Source organism: Gracilinanus agilis, chromosome 5 (genome assembly GCF_016433145.1).
Source record: "Gracilinanus agilis isolate LMUSP501 chromosome 5, AgileGrace, whole genome shotgun sequence".
Lineage (NCBI taxonomy): Eukaryota > Metazoa > Chordata > Mammalia > Didelphimorphia > Didelphidae > Gracilinanus > Gracilinanus agilis.
The window spans coordinates 165540564-165561998 of NC_058134.1; the positions used below are offsets into that span (position 1 = coordinate 165540564).

General features: G+C 34.4%; 1 protein-coding gene across 1 annotated transcript in view; it reads right to left on the bottom strand.

Moving 5' to 3' along the window:
* Nucleotides 1–2802: 2802 nt before the first annotated feature.
* The window catches only part of SEMA3D (semaphorin 3D), a 231629-nt gene continuing 212996 nt past the window's right edge, over nt 2803–21435 (bottom strand). Inside the window, exons 17-19 of the mRNA XM_044677285.1 lie at nt 19020–19084; nt 14427–14566; nt 2803–3535 (exon numbers count right to left, since the gene is read on the bottom strand). Of these exons, the coding sequence (XP_044533220.1) occupies nt 3110–3535; nt 14427–14566; nt 19020–19084 (631 nt within the window). The 3' untranslated portion in view covers nt 2803–3109. The remainder of the gene's footprint in view (nt 3536–14426; nt 14567–19019; nt 19085–21435) is intronic.

Consider the following 21435-nt stretch of genomic DNA (forward strand, 5'->3'; position numbering starts at 1 on the left):
CAGAAGTTAAGGGTTTAAAAACAAAACAAAACCAAAAAAAATCACTGTGTGGCTAACCTTCTCATGCTAATTATCTTCAAACTTAAGACAGGTGGCTTTCTCAGACAATGGGGTACAATCCATCAACAACCAGGTTTGTATCTGAAAATTTTCTGATGTTGTGTTGGACATTCAAGAATACATGAACGTACGCCACCCTCTTTGATAACCCATAGTCACCTTTCTGGCACCACAAAGCATATAGGAGTACTTTACAGACATATCAAAAACAAATTATTTTCACTCAAGTAATTGTGAAGATTGTGAAATTGTTTATTCTCCTTTTCCTGTTCATATTTGTCTACTTAACAGTAACTAAAGTTCTAAAAGAAGAGAAAGGAGATAAAATTGCAGATTGATCAGTTATTCGATAGCTCTAAAGAAAGGTTTGGTGGTAAATGATGTTGGTTTCAATGAATTCTATTATGAAAGGGAGTCTTTTTTAAAAATAATTAAAGGATGAAGATATCTAACCATTTCTATCAGTCTATATGGACACATAAATATATTACATATATACATGTTGTCAGAGCTGAACCTAAATGGCGTTAGCTAAATTCAGTATTATTTGATAGATGATGTCATTAGCCTGAAAATTTCTACAATCAGTTAATGGTTACATATTATGTGGCATTAATATTTTACTAATTGCATTTCCATTGTATCTTAACTAGTCACCAGAAGTTAACACATTTGAAACCTTTCTATTCCTTATATCCTAAGGTTCTATTTCTCATTCTAGCCATTTTGAGAAAATGTCTCGTGATCACCTTGGCAGAACTACATATACAAGATTTAAATGATTAGGAAAGCTTTTCTTTCTGAATTCAGGCAAATAACTTTTAAAAATTACTAATTGGATTTATTTAACTTTGATATTTAAAGATACATTTTTCAGAGCCATCTACACTGTTAATTATTACTGTATATAAACTATGTTGATATATCTAAAAAAATAAAATGGCCTATAAGTTACTTTTTGAAAACTTCAACCCAGTAGTTCATCAGTTACCAAAATTTTATGAAATAAGTCATTTTTTTGAAGTGATCACTCTTTTTGCAATTCTAGTGGGTAACTGATTTTGGTTTTCTTCTATTTCCGAGTTTTGCTAAAATTTTTTGACTTTGTTGAATACACCCACAAATGTGTTAGGATATATATTAAAATATAATAAATGATCTCCTAAAACAGCATGGTATTTATGAGATAGGTCAACAATGACAGAAATGAGGATAGGAAAGAGGAAATTTCCTGAGCATGGAGCCAAAATTATAGAGGATAGGTTCAAGTCTTCATGAGATGCCCTCTAATGGTATGGCTTTCCCACAGGCTTCCCTTCAAGATATGCCAAATGCATGAGAAAGAAGTAGTCTGGCATTTGGGTATTCATTCAATGGAAGGAAGTGGCTAATTTTTCATTTCACACTCAAAAAGGCGTGAAAAAGCAAAACAGAAGAAGGCTGGCTAAGGGTGGTTGTGAATTAGGATAAGAAAAGGTATGTCCCCCACAAAAAAAAAAGACATATGCATACATGCATATTCAAAGAAGAAAGTAAAAAAGAGAATTTAAAAGAATGCTATTAAAACCATTAAAGCCTGCTCATCTCAAACTTAAAATTTTCCTTATCTACACATGGACATTTTATTTATTTTTTAAAAAGAATTAGGACAATCCTGTTTGAATTACAACACATAATTCCAAATACAAAAAGCCACTATAAAAGAAAAGAAAAAAGTCAAAGAGTTATCTTAACTCTTTCCGTTTGTTATATTTTTGTGCATTGGTTCTGCCAATCACCAAATAGTTAGCTGAACCTCCATTATTATCTTTTTAACTCTTCCTAGTTGCCCACTCTTAAATATAACCTAACCTAAAGAAGAGAAAGTAGGGAGAACTGTTACAATAAGTGGAAATAATACATAGAGTATGGTAAATTTTAGAGAAATGGACGAAGTACAGAACTCCATTGTTAATAAAATTTGTGTTCATCCTTCCTTTAATCCCCTAGAAGATGTATTCTCCAGTATGATGCTGGCAGTTTGTTTTACTTTAGATTTCATTTTTAGCAGATGGATTGCAAATTGGCAACCACTTATGCCCTAGTGAATAAAGCTCCATTACATTTCTCCCATTTAATTTGTGATTGTTCTTTTCTTTTACAGGGAAATAGATATTCCCTGAAGCCAAAAATTTATGGTTGTATTTTCCTCTGTCGGCTTGCAAATCCCATTTGTATGCCTATACATTAGAGCATTGGAGTTAATTTAATGCTTTTTTCTTTAATCTGATAGTTCACATTTTTTATCTTATTTTATTAAAGAGCTAGCACCTTGTATCCTGACAGTTCCTCAACCATTCTGTCCCTATATACATGAGCATATGTTCTAAAATCACATATCTTCCTGGCTCTTCCCTGTTATGAGCTAGGAATCCTGGGAGGTATATTTATGCTCTTTAGTAAATCAGAGCTCCAGTGAACTAAATGGAACCTTCGTGGCCTGGAAGAATTAATGCACCTCCCCAAATCTCTAACATATGCTCCAGCAGTGTCTGACTCACAGGAAGATCTCATTGATAAGGTGGCCTGTTGTGTGCCCTGCAATCATTCCACTCACCACCAAGACAAAGCTAGCTCAAGAGTGGAATGGATTGTTCACAACAGCATAGCACTAACGCACAGTAAACCGACTTATCTAAAGGATATCCAAGGAAAAGGAACCACTGTAAATAGGATAAGGATTCAACTAGATCTCTGCTTCGCTCATTTATTTTTATGACCTAATTAAATAAAACACTGAACTAGAAACCACACTTAAAGAAATCCCACATTTCATCTGTGATTCCAGACACTTAAATTCATCATGTCAGTTTGGAACAAAATGGTTTTAAATTAATAAATTCCCCTCAGGCAGCCTGCATTTCCCATTACAGTCTCAGCCAGATTACTGTTACTGTGCATTAGGAAAACGCCTCGTAGAGAGACTATGCACAAGTAGGAAGGCTAGATCGCAGTCTTTATTGATTTTCGCAGCTAAAAAATGTCATTTCTTTCAGAAAAAGAGGAAGGACTACGTGGCCACAGCTCTGGGCGGCTGCTCATGGTCCTTGTGGTGCCGGCGATTCCGTTTTTTTTTCATCTCCTGCACGTGCTTCCATTTAGCGCCCCCTTTGTTTCTCTGCCTCCGTTTTTCCCGGTGCCACATCTGTTCGCAGTACTGGTCAAGGCTGAAGTTGGGGCTGCTCAGGATCTGCATGTAGTCTTTGTACCGCAGGCGCGACTCGGCCAGCAGATCCTTGCCCCGGCCCTCCTCGGCTTCCGCTTTCTGGGTATTTTCCATTTGTTCGTTCTCTATGACGTTCAACGTGAGCCTCACGATGGTGTGGACGAAGGTGTGCTCCTGCGCCTTGCAGTAGTACATCCCCGAGTCCTTCTTCTGCAAACTGCGAATCAGCAGCCCGTATTCGGTTTTGATGACCCTTTCATCGGGTTTCAGCTGCAGAATTGGAAAATGGAGGCAATAAATTAAAAGCAGAGAGGGCCATGGGCAAATGAAAACATGTTACGTATTTATACTTCAGTGAACCTGCAAGATCTCTTCTCTTTATGTCTGTCATCACACAGGCTACTTTGCGTCCTATCAAAAAAAAAAAAAAAAAAAAAAAAAAACAACAACCCAGCCCAGCCCTTCGGAACCCTTTATAGTGAACCATTCACATTTGCATCCTATTATGTCTAACCCAGCAATTGAAATGCAGTAATTTGTCTTTCAGTCTTTCAGATTTCAATGGGGGGGGGGGGGGGAGGAAGAGCGGAAAAGCACCAACTCTTTCATTGATCAGCCTGGTAGATGAATTGATTCAATAAACAAGTCCAGGGGCTCAGAATGCTTATTTGAATTCCATAACTAGATTGGAAAATGAATAAACCATTGCTTAAATCCAAGGAGCTCTTGGATAAGTGCCCACACTGCAAGGCTTTCCCAACACTTCTTTCTAGATAACAGACAACCAAATAAATAAAAATGATCAAAACAGTATGAGGAATCTGAGCAGGGTGACTTGCTAAATGTCAAGAGGAATGTCGAGGACAAAGCCCCAACCAGCTCTTTGAAAGTGCAATTTTGTAACCAAAGAGAACCACAGTTGGAAGGGTGGCTACATTTTAAGTTGAATTTCCCCTCTTTATTATGGAATGCGCTTTGATACTGTGGTGTATATGTGATACTTTAAAATATGCAGTTTGTGGAAATATTTGCCATACCAGCGTATAAGATGACATAGTAATCATAGTTCACATGTGAGAAAAGCACAGCGGAGAAAAGTACCTCCGTTGATACGATCCCCTTTGAAGAAATAATATCGAAAGGCATTTAAGACACTCTGGTCTGACTAGTGAAACTATATTCATTAAAATGGTGCTGTGTTTATAGACAGGAGGGATCTGTTGAACTCCACGTAGTGTCAAGTGCCTCACTGTATTTTATTTTATTTATTTTAAGAGGGGCAGCTGGGTAGCTCAGTGAATTAAGAGCCAGAGCTAGAGAGGGGAGGTCCTAGGTTCAAGTCTGGCCTCAGACACTTCCCAGCTGTGTGACCCTGGGCAAGTCACTTAACTCCCATTGCCTACCCTTACCACTCTTCTGCCTTGGAGCCAATACACAGTATTGACTCCAAGATGGAAGGTAAGGTTTTTTTGTTTGTTTGTTTATTTGTTGTTTTTAAAGTGCTTCACTTTAAAAGAAACAACAACCAAAAGCCTGATGCTTTCTCATTTTACACATCAGCCCCTGTAACACACTTAGAAGATGGAACTCAAGGAGAGAGAAAGATGACTAAATAAATTTACTCTCAGTGGATGAGCTGTGCTCTGTATCTTTATGTGAAAGACATTTAGGACATTTCCTCTACCTGCAAAGAGTGGGGGGGGGGGAGGGGGAAGAAAGAAGAAACCTTGATGCCATTATATGTTGGACACTCCCACAGATGAGCAAAGTAGAAGTGTGCCTCACTGCTTGGCTTTGCTCCTCGTAGTGTGAAGAAAACCAATAAGCTGTCCTACCCTCTTCTCTTTATCATTATGTGAAGAGCCCATGTGTGACAAGGGAAAATAGCACCACACAGACCTGATATCCAGGAATGGATCCTCTACTACACTATGGTCTCTGGCAAATTATTTACACTCCTTGAGTAATTTAGTCAAAAGTAAATTGGACATAATCGTACTTTACTGATAACTTTATAGGATGGCTGTGATGTTAAAATACTATATTCATTTTGAGTTATTGTATTCCCTAATTAATATCAAAAGAATGAATGTCTGAAATGGAACTAATTGAATTTGGACCCCTGATTCATTCGTGTCCAGAGATATCCCTGTTAGACCTCATCTCCAAAGACATTAATGAAAGAGGGAAATGCCTGTGTATATAAAAATATTAACAGCAGCTCCCTTTCGCAGGAACAAAGAACTAGATACTAAAGGGGTTCCCTTCAAGTAGAAAGTGGCTGAACAAATCATGGCATTTGAATATGATGGAACACATGGTACTACAAGAAATGAGGAAAGAAAGATTTTCAGAGAAACCGGGAAAAAAAAAAAAAAACTTGTGAGTATTGTTTTAAACCCTGGAGCAAGAACTACTCAGGATCAGCAATTGAGCAGGACCAGCCAAACAATTCCTATTATTACAAGCTGGTAAAGACAAAGAATTCTGAAAGACTTAGAAGTTTGAGCAGGGCAATAACTAATCATGATTTCAGAGGACCAATAAGGAAGCATGTTACCAACTTCCTCCTGATAGAGAGGTGATGAACTACAGATGCAGAATAAATCACAGATTTCTGGACATGGCCAACCTGGGAATTTGTTTTGCTTGACTATGCATATTTGTTTCAGGGATTTGTTGGCTTATATGTCTGTTTCCAATGAAGGTGAGAAGGAAATGGTGGCAGTGGTGGGGAAATAAATGCTTATTGTTTGATCTAAAGTTAATTCTTTTTTCAGAAAAAGAAATTTTTACAAAAATGGCTATTTTGAATTCATCATTCCACTCAAAACCTTCAAGGCCTCTTGGATTAATTAAATGTATGTGAATCAGAGAAATTAAAATCAATCAATCTATCTATCAATCTATCAATCTAGGACAGCTAGGTGATACAAGGGATGGAGTGCTGGACCAGAAATCAAGAAGACTCATCTTCCTGAGTTTGAATGAGGCCTCAGGCACTTGCTTGTTAATTGAATCTGGACAAATCACTTGTTTCTGTTTGCCTTAGTTTCCTCATTTGAAAAATGAGTTGGAGAAGGAAATGGAAAACCACTCTAGTACCTTGCCAAGAATACCCCAAGTTAGGAGCCACAGTCACACATTAATGAAAAACAACTAACTAACAAACATCTATCAATCGACCAGAATTTATGAACTTCATATATTGTCTCCCCAGTTTTGTCACAAAGTGAAATAATCCCTCTTCCCTAGGAGCATTACATTTAACTACACGTTAATTTTTAAAGGTTAAAAGATGTTATTATTTTTAAAGGAGACCTGTCCTGTGATTTTATCCTCATAATGGGTTCTCACGGAACCAAAGCAGATCAGCAACTTTTCTGCAACATATAGGTTTACAAAGTTGCTTGCAGCACTGAACAACTAAATGATTTGCCAAGGTTTTCACAGCCAGTTAGTATGAGAAGAAGGACTTAAAACCCAGTTATTTCTGACTCTGAGTACAACACACCATACTGGCTAGATTAAGGATAAAACTAATGCCACATTAAAAGACTTTAGAAAGTCTTTCCCTTTTGCAAACTGACAAACTTGGATTTTTTCTCCTTTTTTGGACTAAGCTTAAATCACAGCCATTTTTCAATTCAGAATCTATTCTTGTCTCTCTTTGTCTTTGGATGTTTTTGGATGATTCACTTATCTTCTATATCACAAAGGGAATCATTGTTCAACCATAATGATGATGATGATGATGATGATAAATACTATTGTATTATAGTATATAATTGTGGTACTTTGTGGCTTGCAATGTGCCTTTATACATATTATATTTATTGAATTCTCCTAAGAAACCTGAGGTTTAAATGGGGTAGACATTATGATTCCCACTCTACAGATGAAGTTTTATAAGGCATGGAGGACTAGTAATTTGTTCAAGATAAGGCCAATAAAGAGTGATAAGTTGCAGCCCTCATACAAGGCTCCTTCTACTACATGATGGCTTCTTGCCTTCCTTTTTGTCTAACACATGGTAAATTTGAGGGGTTAAAGGCTGAACCTATTGGAAAAAAAGGCAAGTGGAGCTTTATTAACAATGCTGTTTATTATTTATTAACAACTACTGTCATATTGCTTGGGTTTGGGAGGCAGGAGGAAACTCCAAAGTCTTCAGTTTTGTCAATAAACAATGGCTTGCAAAGAAACTAGACACTTCAATGTGCTCTTACTCATATCTACTTCTGATTCCAATAAGTGAGATTCTTAATAAAAGTTTTCTTAAGTCATATTTCCTAATGCATAGAAGCCATCAAACCTCTCTTCCACTGACCTTTTTTTAAATCCTATGACAGGAGGAAATTATGACTGATTACGCACATATTGTACAACACTTCTTTATTATATTTTTCCTGTTCTCTTTTTGCATCCTGTTTATGTTGTTTTACTCACAGGTTTCGTCGTTTTCCTGCTTTTCCTCTATACTTTTGTCCCCACAGGACAAAAAAGTTTCATAAACACCTGACATTTCATTACTTGGTATTAGATCTTTAACCTATTTGCTCTTGAATGCTTAATTCGTCTTTTAGTTACTGATTTGCAGATGTAGAACACATTTGATTAAATTTCAAGCTTTCTGGATTTGCCGTTTGGTGGTACAGATCATTTCATTGATGTTAAATGTGGTTTTATTCTTTCCATAAATTTCAAAACTATGCATTATAATGGAATAGTAGCTCCAACAGGATGCATTCTAAATTGATAAATTAGATTATCACAAGGTTTTAGCAATTTGGAGGCAGGCAATCTATGAGTTCAGAAATTAGGTAGTTGATTAACATTTTCCTTCTCCACATTCTTCTGTCATATACTCTCTTTAGTCTGCATTAAAATAGGATGCATTATGCACACTGTATTTCTACAGTGAAATGTCAGCACATTCAATTTAGAAAATGCACCTCTCCTCTGCAAATAGATAGTGCAATCTTTGGTCAATGATTTAAACTCATGAAATTTGCTCCACTTTAGAAGTGTGAAGTAAAAATTGCTGAGACCTACAAATCAAAATCATGCTTGAAAAAGGCATGGTATATCCATTTACCTAATGTGAGTAAAGAGAATATGATATATTTCAAATTATTAAATATAGATCTACTGTGAAAGGCAGTTTTTTTTTAAATGGAAAGACAGAGGATATGTAAGTGCGGGGACATCAGGTAAAGGTCAGTGACTTCTGTTCATGCTAATGGCTGACTAATGGCAATTCCTTTACGGATAATTCTTTTGTCAGTTTTCTCACAGCTAAAACATTGCACCTGTCTTAGAAGAGATTGTAGCATTAAAGGACATCTTTCATTAACTAACACATGGAAAAGTACCAGGAAAATTTGGAATTAAACATAGAAGAGAGCTAGCTAAGGGAAAAATGAAAGCAAAATGGAGTCAAATAACTGGAACTGTTGTATTTTTCAAAGCTATCTATTAAGCATCTGCAATATTTTAAAATGTATTTATTAAACTTTGAAGAAAAGATGAAATCATGTATGTTTATTTGTTGAAATGAGTAAAGATTGATACTTGACAGAGGAGAAAGATAAGAATTTATAGAAGTATCAAAAGCAAAAAGTTATTAAAGAAAGGAAATTTTAAAAGATGTTTTAAATCCCCCTCAGAAGCATATGCTTTGCACATTTTATAATTGAAAGAAGTAACAGAATAATGATGATGATGATGATATTAAACCTAAAAACTTATGACTGACTACAGGAAACCTGTCCACATTATACTTGAAGGGCAAATGATGTAAAGGGAGTATTTTCACTCATCCAGTTCACAAAAATCTGGGAGTAGAAGGGAAACACTTGGGGCTGTGACTAACCCACCAGTTAGAGGCATAAGCATCATCAATTACAAAAGCAGCATCAAGAAGAAGTCACTAGATAATTGACTTATGAACTTAAACACACTAGACTATGACATAGCTGAGTAAAGAAACATCCTCCCACTGGCAGCAGGACAAGCTGGTGACAGCTTTTGTGTTACAGAAGATCCTGTCCACTCCCTGAAACCATTCTGAATGGAAATAAGATTCTGAACTGTGACCTTCTGAGCAAGAAGGAGAGTATGTCCTGCTGGGCCAAATGCTTCCAATCTAGTCTGGATTTTGCCCTTTTTCTACCCTCAGGAAACAGTATTACAGATCCTGGACAAAACATCACTTTATATAAATGATCTGCTGAAACATTACAGCTCTGGCACTTTAAAATTCAAGGCCATAAAAACAGTTACAGTTGCATTTAAATTCACACAACATGATACCATCATCACTGTGTGAAGTGCTTTTAAAAATTCCACTATAAATAAAATTTTAAAATTTTAAAAAATAAAAATAATTTGTATTAATAAAATCTTAGAATTAATAAAAATTTATATCCCCAGTAAGTATATAAAATAATCGGAGAAAATATGGACAATAAAAGGAAAAGGACCCAGAATGCAAAGTACATAAAGAATATATATGCTTAAAAATCAAATTTTAAAAATACACTTTAATGCAATGTTTTACTTAAACTGAAAGTTTATATATCTAAGTTGTTTTTCTCTCATTTAATACTAAGATAACTATAAAACAACATAACTAAAATAAAATCTTCATTTTAAAGTTCATTAATCTTTGATCTATGCTTTTGGGAAAACTATATGTAGACAGACAGATGTATCTACATGTACCTATGTACATAAATACATGCATATAAACACACTGAAAATACATTTTCTGGCATTGATTTCCATCACACTGAAAATGATTTTTTGAAGATTAGCAAAGGTTTCCCCAAGTCTCCAAATCTTTTCAATTCTTATCCACCTAGAACTCTCTTTCCCACTCAACAATAGTGATAGTCAATTGCTCAGGATACTGGAGAGGAAGTAAAGATTTTCAATTCAGTAGGAGGTTAGACTAGGTCCTGACCAACTCAACCTGGAAGACAGTTTTTCCTTGGTATGACTGCAGTACTCTCTGTAAGCTATAAGCTAATCTAGCCCCCCTTCTCTTCTCTCTTGACATTCTCTCCCTTGAGGATGTTATTAACTTTAAGGGCTTCAACTCCATTTAAATGGCCCAAGTAACTATCTTCAAAATCCACATTCTAATCTGATATCCAATTGCATCTTTCAAACTTTATGTTAGGAATTTCCAAATTGATGCTCTTTCAAGATTCTTAAACTCAACATGTTCAAAACCATACTCTTTATTTTCAAAACTACTCCTCCTCTTGACTTTCCTATTTTTATTAATGGCACCCTTATTCTCTCATTCCCAAAATCACCATTCTAGTTTTAGTTCTTATCATATCTCTTCTGGAGATTGGTAATAGATTCTCAAGGAGGCTCCCTTTCTATCCAAGTAAGACTGATTTATCTTCCTAAAAAAAGAGATCTACTTAAAAACACCTCCTAACTGCTTACCAAATAAATTCTAATTCTTTAGTTTGGACATCAGAGACTCTATGTATTGCCTCCAACCTATGTCTCCTCTTTTGTACCTAATTATGTCCCTGGTTGAATAAGATGGTTTTTTATCTCTGAACATTTTCCTTGATTTTCTTTCTTTTTTCATTAAAATATTTTTTGTTCTCTATTTAAATGCCAAATAATATGAGCATTTCCACAAATACTGTGAAAGAGGAGGGTATTATAATATAAAGTTTTCTAATACTGTGGGACATGAAAAGTATTGATCTCTAGTCTGTAGATCTTGCTTTTCTTTTAAAGTGTCTAATAAAGTTACTATCAAACTTTCAAAGCTGTTCTGTTCTTGTGACTCTTCCTATTTGCCTCTTGGTTTTGCAATTTTATGCCTTTACTTGAACTAACCCTTTCAGAAATTCCATCTTTAATTGTCCAAATTTCATCCACTCTCCAAAGTCTTGTTCAAATTCCACTTAAATTTACAAAGCCTTTCCTGATCTTCCTAAAGATGTGATATCTCTTAACCACCAGAGACATGTGATTGTACTTCTGACAGCTCATAACTTGTTTTGTATTGCTTGTTATTTGAATAGTTTACTTTTCTTCCTCTTAGTTTGCATGCTCCTTGAAAGAAGAGAACCCATTAAATTTATTTCTGTACCCCTGACACGACCTTGTACACAATAATCAATTAGTAAAAATCTTTTATATTTAAATTTAATTCTCAATTTTGATGAAGGATTCACTTCATCATGAATGGTGCTCTATTTGAGGAAGACTAGAAGAACCTCTCTACATACATTAATGATAAAGGACTCCTTAAAACAAGTTCCTTGTGTATTCACATTAGTATCTTCAGATATATTCCATTTTTACTATTGAATGGAATTGCTGCCCTTTGTGTATTCTGTTTCTGATTTCTATACGGTGTTGTAATAAATTTAGAAGGGGAATTATGAATGCTAGTAATTCAGAAAAGCAGTATACAGAGAAAAAGTTGTGCCAGAAAAGGTGAGATATTATCCCAATGTATTATATGCAAAGGGCTGATATTATAAGATGGAAAGGCTTCATATATATTTGCAGAATAAAGCTCATGGTTATATCATTATTTATAAGACAGCTGTGGTACTAATTCCATAATAAATTTGTTATCAAATATCTAGTTAAGAAAACTTTCATTTTAAATACTTATGATGAACACTTAAGGTATGCTAACAGATATTATCTGTAATATTTTAATATTATTACAATAATTAGTTCATTTAAAACCTGGTGTCATAAAGATCTACATGGTTCCCTCCTCTTCTGCTACAGAAAGTTTATAATAAACCAAATGTTAGGATTACATTCAAAATATCTCTAAGACTCCATGTTTTACCCTCTGCCTTAATCCGTATTTATATTTATCTATAATTAATCCCAGGCTCCTTTGAGGTCAAAGCACAATTTAGGTTACCACAAACATTGAAGTCAAGAGTCAGCAGAGTATATTATAGTGTCTGCTCAAAGACACCAGGAAGGGAAGTTGCAGAATTATCAGATGACTTTCTTTGGCACTTTCCTCAATCCTTGTATTACCTTGAGGAGGTAAGAACAATTAGTAGCATTATACAGAAGGATCAATGGCCCTCCTTAATGTCTCCCTTCGCTCTCTCACAACTCAGTCCTACTTTTTCTTTCTCCTGCTGCCTTTGGGTTTCCAATTCTTCATGGCTCCATTCTTGATGCTCCAGTCTCCAACCCCATTCTTTCCTCTCCGCTGCTACTCTCTCATAAATTCTCCACAGTTCTGAGCTAGCTCCCACTTTCTATAGAAGCTTCTCAAACTTTGACCAAGTCCCTCTCAAATTGGAACATGTTTCCTATTGCACCCAAGGGAAGGCTCTTTAAATGATTTTAGTTTTAGTTTGTGCTCAGGACATTTTCACACCTGGTTCTGACTGATGGATTAAATCTTAAAAGTTCCCTCACCAAACAAAGGTAATTACTTTGAAAGAGAGGGGTAGGATGATCACTGGAACACCCATCTTCAATGTCTTTGGGACATTTCATCACTAATTTACCAATCTGAAGCTTAACATACATTTCAATGTTCTGCTAGATGACATGTAATCGTGGCCAATAACAGAAAACTTCAATGGATTATATTATTGGCAATGTAGAGATGGATATGGATGGCTATATTGAGAAATAGTCCTTCTCTAAGTGCATCTTTTAAACATGGCTTTTTATATTCTATCATTTTTGCCTATTTTCCCCTTTCTACCCAATGTGATGGGGTCCTTTCTCCAGGTAGTTATTATTTCACGCACACCAGTGCTGCAGATTAGAATATTGCTTTATTATTCTTTGTCCTTACTACAATGACCTTTTCCAATCATATAATCCTTTGATACTACTTTTTTTAACAAATTCTTTCAAATAAGTAATATGCTATGGACTATGTAATCCAATCAATTAAACCAACAAATATTTGTCAAAAGCCTAATAGAAAATGACTTGCCCAGGCACTGTGCCCAGGAGAGATACAAGAACAAAGAGCCCTTCTAGAAATATGTTTATATTTCAATATAAATAAGTAAAGTGATGCATATAGACATACATACACACAAAGAGGCAGAATAATTAAATAAAAGGAAGCTGCCCTGCCCCAGTAATTGTAAATCAAGAAAGGTTTCATTTCATTCAGGAGATGGTGCTCTGTTTTAAAGAGAGTGGTTCTAGGAGCCAGGTGCAAGGAATAAGTGAATTCCAAGAATAGGGACTGGCTAGTTTGAAAGCTCAGAGAGAGGATGCAGAGTGCCCTGTGTAAATTGGGACCAGTTTTCTGAATTGCCAAGTTCAGAAGGGAAAGTGACCTGAAGTTTGAAAGGTATGTGGTGGCCAAGTTGTGTAGGTAGTCCTTCAAAATCCTAACTGGAGAGGATTCTATTTGAATCTAAAGGCAACAGGAAACATGCCACTAGTTGGTCAGACCTGCTCTGAATGAAAACTACTTTGGCAACAACATGCAGAAAAGGCTGAGTGCTTTTAACAACTCATTGTTAAGGAGGCTTTGCAAAATTCTGTGCTATGCTTCAGTGACAGGTTCTAAAGGAAGCAAAACCATTCATTTTTCTTTTGATTCTGTTAATTAATTCTTACAACATAAATGTCAGACTAATCACATACTACATATATGTGGGGAGGATGAAGGGAAGATGGGGTGCCTTAAGGTGGTAACCACTTATCAAAAGTGATTATTTCACTTTGGTTGTGCTTTTTCCTGAGGTCTGAAAACTATCCAACTCAAGCACGAACTGTATTTCAGGCATCTATTAGTGTTTAAAAACAAACCAAAAAAAAACTGAAGTTTTAAAAAATTTATTTTTGGCTTCCAAAGCAGATAGAGAGACTATGAGAAATGAAAATAGGTGAAAGGTTTCTATGGAATGCTTATCTTTAATTTCCATCTGTTCTTGAACTTATTTGATCAAAATAATGAAATAAGCCCATTCCAATTTTGAAACTAATATAACATTTTCATTGTTAGTCATAAAATGAGTTTTCTTACCTTGAATGAAATTAGAATACCATGTGATGCTAAAAGAAACATATTTCCTATAGTAATAACCTGCATCTTTTTTGAAAATTTCATTCTGAGAATATTTTGCTCAGGATGACTATCCCTTCCTTAGTGACTATCACTTACCTCTTCTTGATGCTCATCTCCAGATCTTTGGATAAACCACTTAATAGATGCTTGCTGGGATTTAGGAATACATTCCAGAAAGGTTGAGTTAAATTCAATGCCAAAAATCACCTTTTCATCAGCAGTTTCACGACTAATGCCTGGAAAGCAAACATGGTATAGGAGATTAACCTTGACCTGATTTTTAAAGCAATGGGAAAATAGACTGATTTAGAACAGATGCTGTTAGAGAAAGAATTGTAGTATATTATTAAAGAAAAGGGAACTTCACATTTTGTTTAATATCAACTCTCAATTGGACTGATTTAAAAAATTCCATGGCAGTATTTCCACAGAAATTTTTTTTACCAATTAGTTAAACTTTTAAAATAAAATAAATGCAATGAGAGTATAGGGAAAATCAATGATGAAAGACTTTAAAATACTTATCAATACAATGGTAAAACACAAATGAAGATGAAATATCTCACTCTGAGAAGTATTAAATTTAAAATACAATAGACACATTTTTAGACAGGCAAATATAGACATTTCTTTTGCTGACTTACTACATAGATATCTCTTCAAGGATTTTAAAAAATTGTCTCAAAGGAACAGGGTAGGAGTGGGAGGGAAAGCTTAATAAAAATATTGTTCCTTAAAAATTTTAAATTAACCATTTAAAAAATATTGTCATAAAACAAAGACTTCCTGCACTTGAAAAATAAACCCCTGGTTTAGGCAAAACTTAAACAAAATATTATATTCTCAAAATTAATAGAACGGGAAAAATGAATAATACCTGTAGCTTTTTAGCTCTCTAGTCAGTCTTGTGAGAATATTAATGACTAGTATTTATACAATTTTTTTAAAGTATATATAACATATTACGAACATTGTCTGATTTTATGTTTACAACATCTTGAGGAAGTAGACACTTTTTGTCATCCTCATTTTACAGATTACAGAACTGAGACAGACATTAAATGATTTGCCAAGGGTCGAACAAATAGTGTCTGAGGTTACATTTCAACCAAAGACTTTTTGACTCTTAGTCAAATGCTCTATCATACCATTTAACTAAAATTATGCTAATTGCTTAGAGAGAAATGTCAGTGTGGTTTAATGACAAAAGCAATCAAAATAATTGATAATCTTTATAACAAAGATATGAAAGATTAGAAAGTGTTTTCTTTGAAAAGTTCTATCATTAGGTAGATATATAAAAAATTGCATATGTGTTCCAATACCCAGAAAATGGTTCTTACCTTTTTACCCATCTCTCTGTTTTTGTTTTAGCAAGAAAAAAGAAATGGACATATTTTTCAAGAATGTCTGTCCTAAATGCACGTGCATGAAACAGTTAATGGCAAACTTTTAGAGTTGGTGTATGAGACACCTTATTCTCTTAAATCAAGTGTACCATCTGCAATACATTCATTCCCAACTAGCCAAAGCCTGTGTCCCATGTGTGATCTCAGATCTAGAGCTCACATTTGATCAAATAGAGAATGACTGCTGCTGGACCAGATGGGCCAGAACATGTACATATACCTTCTGAGTAAAATTTTCAGATGTCTTAATTCAACAAAAAAACCTGCTTGGAACATTAGAAAGAAGAATAAATTAAGAATTGATAAGAATATTTAGCATAAAAATTACTAAATAATCCTCATGCATATGTACAAATCAATTGGGTTATCTCTTATAATGTCTTTCTTTTCTTTTTCATTATTTGTTGTTGTTGTCAAGAAGAATTCCAACTCTGTAATGTGTATCAAATAAATATTTTCTGGCTCCCAATGCATGGCTTATATTTGAAATCTGTCACAGTCAACAAAATCCCATATTCTACATTTTCCACAATTACCAAAAAAATGTTACTTGAGTCTCATGATATTATTTATGATGGAAAAGAGAGAAGGATCATCAAAAACATGAGGTCACAATATAGTAACCCTTGAAGCTCTAGGGAATCAAGTGTTATAACAGAAAAAGGTTATATTAATTATGATGAAGTATTAGTCTAACGATCTGTTTTGGTTGTCATATGGCAGACTTAAGGATGTAAGAAAGGCTTAAATTAAATGTATTTCATCAATTCATTCAATTTAATGGAATTTTTTGAGAAGAAAATTCCGTCAAATCAATTATTTGTCTGAAAAAAATCAATTGCTTGACTGAATTCCCTTTGTTAATTCAGTTAACATACTACTATCATGATATATATCTTCAACTGGATATAAAGATAATCTAGAATTTAATTCTATTCCTAGTAACATTCCCCTTGCCATATCTGGATCTTATCCATAGCATCTGCAGACAGATGGAATATCTGATTTCTTTCTAGCTTATAATGGTATAAAATTGCACTTGGCATTATAGTAAGACTATTTAATAAATATCTTTAATTTAATTTAAAAGTTATTTGAAGTGAACTTTTTTTCTTAGATACAAAAAAAATTGCACAACAAAGAACTTTAGCAATTCTGCTTTAAAGCAATATATACTAAAATAAGTAGATTTTATTTTAAATATCTTGTTTGAGGACAAGATATCCTAGGTTGCAGTTATAAATTACAAATGGCATTTCTCCCTCAAATTACTATCCTGTCCCATCTCCTCTACAATGCCTAACTTCCAGAAAAACAAAAATTGCCTGCATTCTGTTTCCATTTCTTCACCATAAAGTTACTCTCACATTCTACCACAGTCTTGCTTCCCTCTTTACCACTTACTGAAACTACATTCTCCAATGTGATCTCTTAACTCAGTCCAACAGGCTCTTCTCAGGCTTCATTCTTCTCGACCTATCTGTTGCTTAGCACTCTACTGACTGCCCCTTTCTTCTTGTTGGACTGTCTCCTCCTTTGGATGACACTTTTTGTATATCCCCTACCACTCCATGACTGGGATAATTCTTCCCCTGCCCCACATCCTGAAAACCTTCTTTTACTTTAAAGGCTCAGTTCAGGTGACACCTCTTCAATGAAGCTTTGTCTAATTTCTCCAGCTAGAAATTATTGCTCTTTCCTCCAAAATCATATACTACTCACTCCACTGAATCTCTCCCATTTTAGCAAGTATTATAATTATCTGTATACATACCTCCTAGATCATTAAAGCACACACTCCTTCAAAATTAGAGTCTATTATCACTTTTCCTTGTGCCTAGAAAATAAATGGGGTAACCAGGTGGTATAGCTGGGCTTTAAGTTAGGAAGATCTGAGTACACATCCACCTGCAGACACCTACCAGCTATCTGACTTTGGGCAAGTCACTTAACCTGGTTTCTTTCAGTTTTCTCATCTGTAAAATGAGCTGGAGAAAGAAATGGCAAACCATTTCACACTCTCTCTGCCATGGAAACTCAAATGGGCTCACAAAGAGCTGGATATGACTGTAAATTGACTGAATGATAACAGGGCATATATGGTAGATATTTAATAAATATTTGGTGTTTATCGTATTCACCTTATGGCATATTTTGAATTATTTCTTAAATTTCTTCTCTCGCTAAATTGTCTAACATTCAGCTGAAGTGTCTGTACCAGCCATATGTGCACATGTGAGTTTAAAGCTGCATATGAAGACTCCTTGAGGAGAGGAGCTCAAAGCCCTCAGAGTGCTGATGGAAGTGCTGTTTAGACCTGATATGTTTGAAAAATGTCTACTGAAGGCTATCCACCAACCACACAAGTCACTGACGGTGTCTGAATGTAGACTGAAGCATACCATTTTTCACTTCATTTCCTTCATGAGATTTTTTCCTACTAGAAATGATATCTGTCTTTTTTCACAACATGATGAACATGGAAATATGTATTGGATGATTGGATGGGAACAGAGGAGGGAGGTAGGAGGGACAGAGCTTGGGTCATAAATGTCAGAAAATGATTATTCATATTTGTATCTATGTAAAATCTAAAAAAAATATAATTTAAAAAATCTACTGAGTGATAGACCAAAAGTTATTGGGACTTCTGAAGCCATCTTTCTATGACCTCATCCACAACTTTGTTTCTACCCTTTTCATTTTTCCTTTAATTTTCCTTAGTCTTGTTTCTCTCTCTCTCTCTCTCTCTCTCTCTCTCTCTCTCTCTCTCTCTCTCTTTCTTTCTATATATATATATTTATACACATACATATATATTTAATTCTATGTCTAATGACAAAATGTCATACATTTTAAGTGTGAATTACCACAATATAGAAAAACTGAGAGACAAATTGTAAAGGAATACAGAACAGATAAATAAAGAGGGATTATAAATGACTCTGCAAATGATTCATTGGAATTCCTCAGAATTCGCTATATTTATAAGCATTTTATAGATTAAAATATACTTTACATGTTTATGTAATATATTTATGAATTTATGAGTGCATATCATGTATGATTTGGTCTTAAAAAAGTTAGTTACTCTATCTTTTTTGTAGGAACACAACTTGTATAAAACCAGGTACTAATATACCTTATTTTGTATGTAAAAGGCATATTTTATAATCTGATATTGTTTCTTAGAGTAAAAATAAATAGAAAATATATTCTTAGTTTTTAAAGGGAGAAAAGTACAATAAGCTCTATTAATGAATAAACATAAAGAACTTACTGTCTTCTACATCCCAGCATTGAGTGATGGGGTCTCCATATTTTACATCTTGCCGCCTAGCCCGCCTATGGAAAATGAATTCAATATTTTAAAAATTCAGCAATAGCAAATTGGACGTAGAACACCACCATGGCTAATATACAGAAGACAGAGAAATGTGGAGTTGTACTTCTTCCTCCTGTTGAAACCTGAATGTAGATAACCATCTGCCTCTCAGCAAAATAAGTCTCCCATATAAAGTAATACAAAATGGTGCCCCATATCATTATCACATGCTTTTTTCTTTGACTACTCAGATTTTGTGATGAGAGCATAAAAGTACCTGCATTATAAAACAGATACAAGAAAACAAATCTGCCTCTCCAAATTCTCAGAACTATGTTTCAGATATGCTCAGAAGAACAAAGGGAGTCTGTAGAAAGCATTAGATTTGATGGAACAGTTATTTATATAACCGATGATCTCATTTCTTCTTCTGAACTAGATTTGACGATTAATATATTTTTTGTATTTTTGGTACATTTTGACACATTGTAAATTTGTTATGTTTGATATATTTGTCAATGTTGTGAGGGCATAAATACCCATCTATCTTTACTTTCAACAATTGGAAGATTAGAAGAAATTTATTTTGGCTGTTTAATTTTGTCAGACTACAGAAGAAGCATTAGTAGTGGTGGTGGTAGTGGTTAGTAGGAGGAAGAAGAGGAAGAGGAGGAGAAAGAGAAGAAGGAAGAGGAACAGTTATGGTGATAATCAAGATAGGTTATTAGGTGGCACATGGTAGATAGAGTCCTGGGTCTGAATCAGGAAGGCACGAGTTCAAATCCCAACTTGGACAATGAGAAAGTATTTTAATCTCTCTAAGTCTCAAGTTCTTCACCTGTAAAAATGGGGGTAACAATAGCACCTACTTCACAGTGTTGCTCTGAGAATCAAATGAGAATATATGAAAAAAATCTTTGTAAATTTATATATAAATGCTAGGCAGTTGGTAGTAAGAAGCAGCTAGGTAGTTCAGTGGATGCCTTCCTTAAGTCAGGAAGACCTGAGTTCAAATCTGACCTGAGACATTTCCTAGCTGTGTAATTCTGGGAAAGACACTTTATTTTTTCTTCAGTTTTCTTGACTGGAAAATTGGGAATTTGACAGCACCTACTTTCCAGAATTGTTATGAGGATCAAAATGAGATAATTTTTTATGATGCTTAGCATCATGGTGTCTGGTATATGGTTAGTTCTCCATAAATGTTTATTTTTTATTACCTCCTTCTCTAGTAATAGTTACAGTAATAAGAGTTAATGTTATTGTAGTGTTTTCAAATTTTCAAAGTAGTTTATTTTTTCTTTTGAATTTCATGAGATCATAAGTTAGGTAATGAAACTAAGGCTCAAAAATGTGAAGTAATTTACAGGGTCACACAGATAGTATCATAGGCAGGATTTCTAATCCAGGTCAATTTACTTCAAGTCCAGAACTCTACCCTGAGACCATATATATCCCAATAACCATAATTCAACCATCCACAAAATCCTAGATCTTTCCTAAGACTGGCATCAATTGAATTATAATCATAAAGGCAAGATTCATTCATTTTACCATTTGCTTATTATGGACATGATGTTGGGGAGGGAAAAAAATCATAATGGAATATTATAGACTTAGGAAAACACTGGAACAAAAAAAATATTCCATACTAGTAGAAAGAGCAGTAAGTCAAGAATATTTTTACATATTGGCTTTTCAAAGTAGGATCAATTCATCATAATTCATTACTGTCCAACAAGCATTCTTGTTCTTTCACTTCTGGAAAGTTACAAGAAATATATACTTAAATAATAACTATAACAAAATTATTTACATATCTACCTTTATTTCTTAATTGGATCACTATCCAGTCTCATTTCATTTGGGTAGTTAAGGTTAGAGAATTAATAGAGATTATTAACCATCCTTTAAGGATTCTGGTCTTGTCTTCTTTGTTGCTATTACTTTTTTGCTGTCCAAGAAAACATGGACAAATGGTGATAATCTCAATATCTAATGTATAGTAAAAAATACTTTTGAAAAAATTACAAACAATTTCTAGTTTTACACTCAAAATAGTTTCTACATGAGACTTTCAAGTCATTTTACAAAGTTTACACAGACTGCCTAATGACTCAATTTTTAAAAAATTGGTCCTCAAATAACCATTTCCTTTGTAGTAAGCAAAAAAAAATTAATGTTTTCTCTGTTTTCTCTAGGTGTGGTAGCATACAGTTGTAAGCCTAGCTAATGAGGAAGCTAATGATGGCCAATCTCTTGATCTCAAGAATTCTAACTAGTAGTAGGCTAAGGTAGAGGGGTATAGAATATCTGCATTGGGTTGAACATCAATACGATGAGCCCTAAAGTGTGGTAGTAGGGCTTAGAT